This window comes from Phyllostomus hastatus, unplaced genomic scaffold, assembly GCF_019186645.2.
Source record: "Phyllostomus hastatus isolate PE091 unplaced genomic scaffold, TTU_PhHast_1.1 phas_contig_64, whole genome shotgun sequence".
Taxonomy (NCBI): Eukaryota; Metazoa; Chordata; class Mammalia; order Chiroptera; family Phyllostomidae; genus Phyllostomus; species Phyllostomus hastatus.
Window position 1 is genome coordinate 9,757,671 of NW_025333928.1, and position 11,586 is coordinate 9,769,256.

An 11,586-nucleotide genomic window follows, 5' to 3' on the forward strand; every position below is an offset into this window, starting at 1 on the left:
GCCAGGGTCTCCTAGTGAGTTACAAAGTGTCCTGTTTTATCTTATTCTCTCTGGTTTCACATATTTATCCATTCATCTCAGACAGGTGGCTGCCCCTGCAGACAAAGACCATGGATTCCACACCTCCATATTCAGCCCCTAACCCTGTCTTCCCCTCTCCTACCCAGGTGCAGAAACATGTAAAGAGTGAAAGTTGCTCAGACCAACATTGCCAACAAGGCCCAGATGTCTGGCGAGGCAGGTGGAGGCTTGCAGTCTGGAGAAGACTCCCTGGGTTTGGGAAGGGCCCAGAAGGTGTAGAAAAGTTGAAAGGTTAAGAGACTAACATCTAGATCTAGGGTTGTACACAGGGTCTTAATGTAGTGGGAATGGGATGGGGCAGTCCTCAGAGCTCTGGGTGGAAGAAGGCATCGATGAGAGAAGGAGACCTGAAGGAGGGACAAAGACAGTTATTTAAAGGGCAGAGGGAAGAGTGCTCTAGACAGAAGAAAGTAGCAGGTACAAGGAAAGACCCTTCCTGTGTAAGAGTATGTGTAAAGAGTATGTCCTGTGTAAATCTTAATCTAATAAATCTGGTGCATCAGTAGGGCAGCTGGGTGGCCAGGTGGAAAACAGAAGAGGTCAGTGGGAGGGATCAGGAGGACTCTTGTAAAGCACTGGAAGGGTTTTGGCTTTTACTCAGAGTGAAATGAGGAGCCATGGGAATTGGTGAATCAGTCCATAGCCTGTGCACAGTAGATAGCCTGTGTCTAGGCCTTATGCTACTAATAATATTAATAGCTAAAACCTATAGTCTTACCACATGCCAAGCCCTGTTCTAAGCACTTTATAAACAATAGCTCATTGAATCCTCTAAACGGTCTTATGAGTTCATATTATTTTCCTGGTGTTATATATCATAAAACTAGGCACAGAGAAGTTAAGTAACTTGCTTAAGATCACACAGCTATTTGCCGAGATTCAGCCTCGGCGGGGTCTCAGGGTCCCCAAAGGATGCATGGCTAAGGCGAAGTGAATGAAGCAAGACACCTGGTGGGGTGCCAGAGGACATCCAGGCTCTCTGGGCCTGACTGACTCACCAAGAAAAATCAATCTTTATTTTTATAGGGGAGGTTAAACAACACTCAATGCATAGTGTGATTATTAAAACAGAAACAGTTACCACAGAAATAATTTCTAAAAACACAGAAGGTTTTACAGATCAATCATGTTAAACAAAGAAATAACCAAAAAGTACAGGAGGTCCCACAGATTAACCATATTAAACAGAGGTTATTTTAACCAAGAGGGTCATTAATCAGATAGCCAACGAAGCTATATGGGCACAAACTTTCAGGTGCCAATTAGCATCTAGTTATCTATTAAGAGTCTAGGAATTGGTCTAAATCAGAAGGGTACAAGGGGTGATTTATAGGTATATAGAAATTAGTTATTATCCTTTGAGGTTAGATTTGTCTAGGTTAGGTAACTGGGTTTTTTGCCTAGGTTTTTTGATTTATATATCTTGTGGGGGGGGGGGGCATGTTTTGAATTCATTTCCATGTATTTAGATTATTATTTCTAATTAGAACTCCTTGCTTCTTTACACTCCTGTCCAGGGTATGGGAGAGGTAATAGCTCTAATAAATCTTAAGCTTTTAAGTGGTGACTCCCTAAGAAACATTCCTATCAACAGCTTCCTTCAGTGTTCTGGCAGTTGGCCTGCCCATAGTTGAATTTTGTCCTTAACTTCCCAGGTGGGGAAGTAGGAAGCACTAGGGTAGCTATGGGTCTCTATTCTGTGGTCAGCAAGTCATTTCACACAGAATCAGAGGCATCATGCAGATTTTTTGTTATAACACACAGGTATCTAAAAATCCCACCACCTATTGCTAGCAGGGACAAGCATATAGGAAGAGATAGACAGGAGATCCAGCCACAGTCGCCTCTGCTGTGCAGATGCGTCTCATCCGACCTGACTGTGTCAGGGATCAGCTGTTGGCTGGCTCCCGACAGCTATTCAGTGGCAGTGCCAAATATTTACATGCACAGTTGTCACAGCCATCCTGTCCAGCTGGCAGATGAGCCAAGCACAGGGAGGTTTTGTATCTTGGTGAACGTCACACTGGGAAGTGTCGGAGCTGTGAAAGGAGTGTGGTCTGTCTGACCCCCAAATGGGCCGTGGCCTGTGACGCCTTGCATCCTCCCAAGTTTACTTTCACTGATGGGCTGAGAGATGGGCCTCATTTTACAGATGGGAAAACTGAACACAAAGTGTCTGAGCACCTTGCTCAAGAGAGGGCGTGTGGGAAAAGGCAGAGCAGAGCTGGGACTCAGCCTGGGACTTTTCATCCCTTGGCTGGTGATTTTCCTCTGTAGCCCTCTTCCTGGGCTTTGAACTCTTCCTTCCTGGCACTCAGCAAATTCGGCCCGCCTTCTCCTCATACCCTGAGCTGCCCAGTCTCCCCACCCTTGCATTTGTGTGGCATTTACATAGAACACCCAGTGATGGCCATCTTGTCCATGGGACATCGCCCCGCCCCTTCTTTCAGCCCTCCTCGTGGATCCTCCATGGTCTTATAGCGAAAAGAGAGGTGAGGCCTTTTCCCCTCCCCAGGCGCCCCCTCCAAGGATCAAAGGTGGGTGGGCGGGGGTAGAAATAAATCCTGCTAAACCCCACATGGGGTGTAGGGTGGGGTGCATGTGGACAACAGGAGAGAGATCCAGTCATCAGGAGACTCCAGGCCTCATCCACCTCCACTCTCCAGGGAGGGGTCGGGCTGTGCCTAGCCTCAGGGTCTCACACCCTACGTTTGGGAAATTCAGAGGTGTGGCCCCGGCTCCAGCTGATCCTAACCTTTCCCCTGCCCAACCCCCAGCCTTCCTGCCTTCACCAAAACCCATCTAGGTTTCACCTAGGGATCAGTTCCAAGCCTCAAAGCTGACAGCAAGCATCACAGGGCCCAGGGATTCCCCTCACCAGCCCAACCTGAAAATGGGGGACTCAATTCCAGTCTTCATTCTGTCACCGATCTAGGGGGTGACCTCGAATAAGATTTTCCCCTCCCTGATTCCATCCTGATGTCACATCTGAAGCTTCTAATTTCTGTTTCCTGGGCTCAGGATTCCCATGCAACACCGTGGAGTGCCCCACAGGATCAAAGCTGTGTCAGAGCTTGAAAAATAATCAGAAAATTGGTGTACACTTCTTCTCTTTTTAAAAAGCATCTAGGTTTTCATTCTCTAAATAATAATAGTGGCAGCATTTGAAAATTGTTACCACTTTTCACTGAGGAAACTGAGATCCAGGGCAGGCTAGTGACTCGCCTGAGGTCACCAGAAGGGTTAGTGGCACCCCGTAATCTACGACTTAGAGTTCTTGGTTTCCTTTCCCGCAGTTCTCACCCCTCACCACGTCTCTCCCATTTCCTGCTGGCCGCCCTAGCCCTAGCCTCAGCTCATCAGTCAAGATTAACTTGTGGAAACTGAGGCCAGGTAGGCATAGATGAGCCCAGACCCACCCTCCAAGGATATGGACAGAGGCTGGCAGTGCCCTCACCAGCCCTCTGGCTTCTTGCCAAGGATCTGCTAAGATCATGAGCCCAGGGCCATGCCCAGGTGCCCCCTTTACATCCCTCAGCACCTAGCTGGAGCCTTGGCCAGAGTGGGAGAAGGCTGGCAGTGAGAGCCCAGGGCTCAGGCTGGTCCCAGACCTGCTGCTCCACAGATTTCCAGCCATGAGAAGAACCTCACTGAGGCACTCGTGGCACAAGGCAGATTTGTTGGGTAATTACGAACCTGCTATTGTTAGCTACTGGGGATACATCAGAGCACAAAGCAGGCAAAAGTCCCCACCCTCGTGGAATCCATATCCTAGTACATGGAGAGAGACCAAAAATAAATAAGAAAATGTTAAATATCTAAAAATAGTATATATCTAAAATACTATATAGGAAAAAGAGCAGGAAAGAGAATAGAGAGGGCAGGGGCAGGGTTGTATTTTTTAGTAGCATGGTCAGTGAAGACCCTATTTGAGAAGGAGACATTTCAGCAGAGATCGTAAGCAGAGAGTAAGCTTTGCTGATTTCTAGAAGAAAGGTGTTCTAGGCAGAAGGAACAGCAAGTGCAAATGAAGCAGGAGACAGCATAGGAAGAACTCTGAGACTGCAATACTGTCACTGGCCAGCATTTAGCACCCTGGTTGCCAGGAAACGCCTTTTACCAATTAGGTAGAATAAAGAGAAACCGAGGCAGCGAGGAGACAAGTTTCACATGCTAACTCAGCAGTCCTAAGCCTGTTCTGATAATATTGCCAGGCGTTTCAATATCACAAGAAACACTATATTAACAAGAAAGAAAGCCTTGAAACTGTGCTTTCATCCCAAGGCCTGAATGTGGGAGAGGGTCTCGGGACCCTAAGAAAGAACCCATAAATAACTTTGGTTAATTGCCTACCTCTGGTCACTATCTGTTTTAGGAGGGAGTCCCTGATGCTCACAGAAAGAGCCCCTAAATAACTTTGGAAATTGCCCCAATTTTAATGAGCTGTCAGGTATTTGTTTTACAACAAGATGACCAAATGGAGTCTGGAGCAAGATAGAATTTGGGCTAACAGACCCCCACACATACCTAAGTTTGGGTAGTCACATCCTCCCAGGAAAGCTGGCGCCACATTTACCCGTTAATCAATATGTAACTTTTTCCCTCCTATCCCACCAACTATATAAGTCCTGAGAACAAAGGACTTGCTCTCTCTCTTGGGGGCTCTTAGCTCTCGAGCCACAGGGCCTCTGGCCTCAGGCTGCCCAGGGGCTTACCACCCTGATCTCCAGCCTCTCTTGCTTTTGTCACCCTGCTTTGCTCTGAAACTTTGCCTTTCACCCCCTACTCTACCCAGTCCTGTTCTCTTCCATGGAAGCGGACCACTAATAAACTGATTATATACTACTAGATTTGCTGATATGTAATTCTTGACATGCGTCAGCAAGAAGAACCAGGTCTCTCCTGTCAACACAAAGGCCCTGAGGCAGCAGCATGCCTGACATGTTCTAGGAGCAATGAGGAGGTCAGTATGGCTGGAGTGGTATGAGTGAGGATAGAGTGAGCAAGATAAACAAATGTTAAATGTCCACTAAAGACAAGCTTTATGGGAGGAAAGGATAAGCCATTCAAGGAAGAAGCCTGTGACAGAGCCTACACAAACAGAGAAGATTGAGAGGTGGGAACTCCAGAGAAGACAGTGAGGGCATTCTAGACAGACACCAGCTTGGGCAAAGGCAAAGAAGTATGAGGTGGCTCATCATGTTCAAGCATGAAGCTCCAGAGGCTGGAGCAGGAATTGAGTGAGAGTGAGGGGCGAGACTAGAGGAGTCAGCTACAGCCAGATCAAGAAGGGCAGAGAAGCAGCAAGGGACAGGAGGTCTCAGGGAGCCCTAAGAGAAGGTTGGGAGGGCCAAGAGGCTGTGGCCAGAGAACAGGGATGGGGTTCAAGGTTTGCAAAGTCAGGAGTGGCTGCGATCAGGGAGTGAGTGGGATGGACATGCCTCTAGGATGATGGCAAGACTTGGGGGTGTGAGGAAAAACAGCCAGGGCCTCTGTCCTCACCATGAGCCTCAGAATGTGTAGCAGCCTCCTGCAGGGAGCCCCAGGCACATGGGATGTTGGGAAATGAGCTGCCATCCACCACTGGGGGGCACTGCAAAGGAAACCAGTCTGGGCTAGGCAGGTGCCAGCCACTCTTCCTTTTCCTTCTCCTCCAGCAGTCCTCTTGGATTGCTCTTTTGTTGGTGCTGGTACTTCCCTGGCAGTTGGTCCCTGGCTACCCAGACAAGGCTGAGGGAGGGGAAGCCCCCTTGGTTTCTGTCTCACAACAGGGACCCAGCAGGGAAACCCCACAGGTCCCAAAAGGAAAGTGGCAGCAATAGGCCTCGGGGAAGACCAAGAAACCCCCATCTTCTCCCTGAAGATGGGAAATCCAGGGTGGGGCTTAGGGTGGGGCTGTGCTGGAAGGGAGATCTGTGGTTGATGAAACCCTGCCAGAGCAGAAACGCCAGGACTATTATGGAGCCTGGCTAAGCCCTGATCCTGACCTCACACAACCTCAACCTGGTCACAGGCTGGGCCTTCACCCTGCTCATCAACTGAGCTCTTATCCCAGCCCAGGTCTGAGCTCTGACCTGAGATGCAGGCTCAGTCAGAATCTTGACCACAGACAGAGTTGTGTGCCTGAACTGGACTGAGCCCAACCCTAATTCATCCCAAGCTGAGCCCCCAGGTCACTGATAGCTCTGACCCCAAGCACAGAGCCAGGTTGGCCCCAGACAAAGCTCTGAGTCCAACCCTACATCATGTACTGATCTTGATTATAGAATGAGCTTTAATTCAAGATCTGATTCTGGTGAAAGACTGGGTTCTTGACCCTGAATAAAACTTAACATCCAGCCCTGACCCTGGCACTGATCCCTGACACTGCCCAGACTGAGGGCCCTCTGTCCCATACAGAGCTCCATCTCATCTACCCAGTGAGCCCCAAGTTCCCTTATATTTCCTTCCTCAGCCATCTAGTAAACCAGAAGGGAGTAAGACCCCCAAGTCCCCTCTGATGGGCAGTCTTTTTACCTGGCCATTCATTTATCGCTACAAGGACATTAGGCCAGTGATGCCACTAGAATGATAATGACAGCAGAGGAAGAGGATAGAATTCAAGTCTCTGGGACCTACCAGCAAATAGAGCAGGGTGGCTCACCAGAGTGGGGAATTGAGGGGAAGACTGGACCTAGGAGCTCAGCAGGGGTCAGCAGCTTGGATTGACCGAAACCCCAGCTTCCCGCCATCCCCCACCACACCTCCCACCCCCTCTGGGAAGGGAAATTACATTTCCCCATTTTAGCAAGGGGTGGTGAGGAGGGAAGACTGAGTTAAAGCAAAGCTGAAAGTACAAGCAGGACGGAAAGTGAAACTGGGCACAGCCCCCGTATAAGATGCCCCTGACCCGGGAGATGGCTGATCAAAGAGACTGGGCCCTGCCATGGGCCAGAAGGCAGGCGACCTTGGCTGGCGTGAGTTTGAGGCCAGGGCTCGGGGCAGAGGGGTGGGAGGCTTGGTTGAGACTGGACTGAGGATGGGAGAGCTTGACTGGTGTGGATGGGGGCAAAGGGCTGAGGGGCAACCACTTGGCAGAGACTAGGATATAAGATGCAGCTCACTGGAGGATGGGGACAACACTGGCATGAATGGGGAACAGGGGTTGGACAGACAGGTGGTGGTTCAGCCAGGGCAGGGCAGAGCACGAGACAGTTTGGCTGGCTTGAATGAGGGGCAAGAGTGGAGGGCTGGTGGTTGGGCTAGGGCTGGAGAGAGGATGGGAAGACTTGACCAGTATGAATGAGGAGAGTTGGACAGATGGGTTGACCAGGAACAGGGCCTGGCAGATAAATGGAGGGTTTGGTTGGAGTGAATGAGCAGAGGCCAGACAGCCTGGCTGAGAACTGGTGCTGCCTAAAGGAACAACAGCCAAGAGTTGGCACAAGTAGGGGTTCTGTGGTCAAGGAGTCAGCAGTCTACCTGGGTCGAGGGTCTGTAGTTTGAGGTTCAGAAAGAGGTCCAATCTACAATTGGTGACTGAAGGACTCAGAGGCTGGAACAAGAGCAGATGGTAGGGTCAGGGCAGGGACTGAGGACTAAAAGATGGGAACAGAACCATCAAAGTCCAGGGCCAAGGACCCAGAATTGTCTGCAGAGGTTAGGGAGAAACCAGGGGAAGGGTCTGGGGCCCCCAGAGCTCCAGCAGAAAGTGGAGGGCTGGTGGCAAATGACACAGCTCAATTCTGAGTGGACAATATCCACCAGGGTCTGGGGCACTGCTCTCCTTCAACACAGAGCTGGGAAGAACCCTACTCCGCCCACAGTCTCAAGGATGCCAGAGTGGCCCCAACTCAGGGATCCTGGAGGTTAGAGAGCCAGGCATTGGCCACCCCCTCTGGAAGTCCATGGGGAAAGTGGACCTACCCAAAACTCCCCTTGGTTTTTATTGAGTAGACACTTCAAGGAGCAGAGCCCAGGGGTTAGCAATCAAGAACAGACAGGGAAGGGGGATGCAGTGGAGGGTCAGCAGGAATAGACTTAGACTTCAGGCCTGTGTTGGTTTGTGTTTCAAGGAGAATTGTGTAACTCGGATGATTGCTAGATTTCCTCTCCCTGAGGGAGAAACCACAGAACACTGCCCTCTTCCCAAAACTCCCGTCCCAATGCCCCTCTTCCTCTTGTTCAGGAAACACAGGGCAGAAAGCCTTTTCAGGACTCAGCTGGTCCAATTCTCCTGGTTTATAGATGGGAGTTCGAGGCCCAGAAATAAGAGGAGGCTTGCTCAAGGGAAGAACCCAAATGAGAAACAGGGGTTCTGCTTCACGATCCAGGCCCTCCTCTCCCTACTGGCACCCCCTTTTTCTCCCTCACTGTAGAGTTACCCACTTGCCTTGGTAGAGAGGGGACCAATCTACCCTTCTGACTCCCTGGGATAGAGCCTCCGGCATTGCCAGCCACCCCTGGAGTCCTAGTTTGGGCCATCAGGACCACCTGGCCAAGCCTAGGGAATCCTTGGCAGAACAGAGTATGCCTGCTCCAGGGGAGGTGGCTGCCTCCTCTGAGTTCCCTGGGGAAGCTCACAGGATCTGCATTTGGGCAGACCTGGAATCCAGTCCTGATTCCCTCACCCTCTGTCTATATACTTTGGCAAGTCAACCTCATGGACCTCATTTTCTTCATCTTCAAAATGGGAATAATAACACCCAGGCTGCCACATAGAGTTGTGTATTTAGTTCACTGAAAAAGACACTTGGATAAGGGAGTTTGTGGGGGATGGAAATCCAGACGGAGATCTGCGTGCAAAGGTGGCCACTCTGTGAGAGGATGTGTCTGCCTAGGGGAGAGGGCACTTTCCCTGCAGTCGCACAGGGATGCCATACGGTGTCTTCAGTAGCTTCTATCTTATTAGTGGTTTTGAGGGGTCAGTGAGATGAAACACAGCACTTGGCCTGTGTTCTTGAGTTCTCAAGCTCTCCTCTCATTTTGCCTCCCTTCTCCCCATCTATCCAGGGCTCAGCCTTTTGCTGCTCTCCCTGCTCCTGGTTCGAGCTGGTGTCTGGGGATTCCCGAGGCCCCCAGGGAGGCTGCCCCTGAGCCTGCAGGAGTTGCGGGAGGAGTTCAAGGTCAGCCTGCATCTTGCCAGGAAGCTGCTCTCCGAGGTTCGGGCCCAGGCCCACCGTTTTGTGAGTTTCCCTAATGCAATTGGCTCTGGGGATGGGCAGATCCCAAACCCGTCTGGCCCCCACTAACAGACCTTGCCCTACAGGCTGAATCTCACTTGCCAGGAGTGAACCTGGACCTCCTGCCCCTGGGAGGGCAGCTCCCCAATGTTTCCCTGAACTTCCAGGCCTGGCGCAGCCTCTCTGTGAGTGAGGGGCTGGTGGGGTGGGGCAGTGAGCTAGCAATAAGGCTAGGCTGGGTGGTTAGAAATGAAGTGAAGGATTGAAATGAAGATGGATTTGGGAATAAATTGAAGGGCAGGAATGGATATAAATAAATTGAGGCTGAGTATGTTATTGGACATAAAGATGAAGCTGAATAAAGAAATGGAGTTAGGAAGGAGGTAAAAGTGAAGTGGGCATAGATAAAAAGGTAGGTATGGGAATAGAATGGGATCAGGACTAGAAATTAGAATGTCTGGGAATAGGAAGAAGGTTGGGGATGAAAGTGAAAATAAAGTAGAGGATGGAGAAGGGACGGGTATTACTGGTGAGGATGGAAATGGAATGGGGTCGGGATGGAGTTGGAGAAGAGATGGATGATGAGAATGAAGCTAGACATATGGATGAGGGATGGAATTGGGATTAGGAATAGGAAAGAGGTTGGAGACAGGCTGAAAACAAGTGAAGAGATGGAGATAGGATGGGATGGTGGAGAAAATAATCAAACAGGGTACAGTGGGGCTATGGATAGAGAGTGCTAAGACAATGGAGAAGGGGTTGAGGTTAGACATGAGTTCAGGTGTGGGACTGAAAATGAAGTTGGGAAAGAAGATAGAAGTCACAGACAGCAGAGACTGGAATGATGATGAGTGAAGGGAGTGGAGAAGAAAATAAAGTTGAGTGTGAGAACAGATATTTAGACAGAATGGGTATTGGAGTTTGGGATGGGAATGGGACCCAGAGGGACATGGGATTGGGTTTGAAGTGGGTCATCCTTGGCCTGCGGACCTTTCCTGACCCCTTCCTTCTGCTTCCATAGGACCCAGAGAGGCTGTTATTCCTCTCCATGACACTTCGCCCCTTCCAAGCCCTCTTGGGAGGACTGGGCAGCCAAGGGATCTGGGCCAACGCAGAGAGGAAGCAGCTGTGGGCCATGAGTTTGGATCTCCGAGACTTGCAGCGGCATCTTCACTTCCAGGTAGAGTGCCCCTTGAACCCCATAGACCAAAGGTGAGGGTCACTGGCCCCCTTTTTAAATACTCCCATGCCCATAGGTGGGGAAAGTCTAGAAGGAGATGCTCCAGATCCTGAGTCAGATGTATGAAAGGTGGAAGTGTGTGTGTGAATGTGTGAATGTGTGCGTGTGCGCGCGTGTGTGTGTGTGTGTGTGTGTGTGTCTGCACCAGGCCCTGGCTCTACACCCTGAATCTCTGCTTTCTCTTGGGGTCCTGGTCTTAAATGAGAGAACAGCTCTGAAGCACCCAGCACAACATCTGGCACCAACAGGACCAATCATAAAGTTGGTTCCCTTCTCCCCATCATCCTCTGACATCACCAGGTCCTCCTGAATATTTCAAAGGGAAATAAGAATTTTACCTTTACTGAAAGAAGAATCGAAAATGCAAGCAGCAGAAAACTAGCTACATCACCCTTCCACCCATTTCTGATCCTAAGACGACCCTTAAGAGAGGACTTTCCAAAATCTCAAATACCCAGAGCAATCCTGGATGGGTGAGCCAGCTCCCTCCATGAGCATCATCTCGCTCTGTGACTTCCATTTTCTTGAACCAAAAAAGCAGGTGGGACAACATGAGATGACAACATAATGGGAGATCTGAAGTAGGGTTTGTCCAGGGAAATCATGACTTCATGGTCTCTGACGTCATTTGGCACCACTAGGCACATAAGGAACAAGGATTCACTCAGCATCTCAGCCTGACTATTTTCTCACAGGTGCTGGCTGCAGGATTCAACCTCCCTGAGGAGGAGGAGGTAGAGGAAGAGGAGGAGGAGGAGAAGAAGGGCAAAGGGCTGCTCCCAGGGACCCTGGGCAGCCCCTCACAGATGTCAGCCCAGGTGTCCTGGCCCCAGCTCATCTACACCTACCAGTTGCTACACTCCTTGGAGCTTGTCTTGTCTCGGGCCATGCGGGACTTGCTGCTGCTTTCCCAGGCTAAAAACCCAGTCCAGGCCTCGGGTGTCCAACACTGGCTGGCTCCCCAGCCTGATGGCGTGGTTTCTTAGCCCCTTCCCTCTCTGGTTAGGATTTTAGGACTGAAGTCAGGGCCAACAGGACAGCCTCCAGCTCACCACAAGGCAGGACTCTACTGACCTCCGTTACCAGACCCTACCCAATAACTTA

At 50.3% G+C, this 11,586-nt stretch overlaps 1 protein-coding gene across 1 annotated transcript; it reads left to right on the plus strand.

Moving 5' to 3' along the window:
* The first annotated feature begins 6,925 nt into the window (after positions 1-6,925).
* On the plus strand, positions 6,926-11,489 carry IL27 (interleukin 27). The gene is made up of 5 exons (XM_045848848.1): positions 6,926-7,037; positions 9,073-9,245; positions 9,329-9,427; positions 10,264-10,422; positions 11,178-11,489. Exons 1-5 carry the CDS (start codon positions 7,007-7,009, stop codon positions 11,466-11,468), a joined length of 753 nt encoding a protein of 250 aa, XP_045704804.1. The 5' UTR covers positions 6,926-7,006; the 3' UTR covers positions 11,469-11,489.
* The last annotated feature ends 97 nt before the right edge of the window (positions 11,490-11,586 follow it).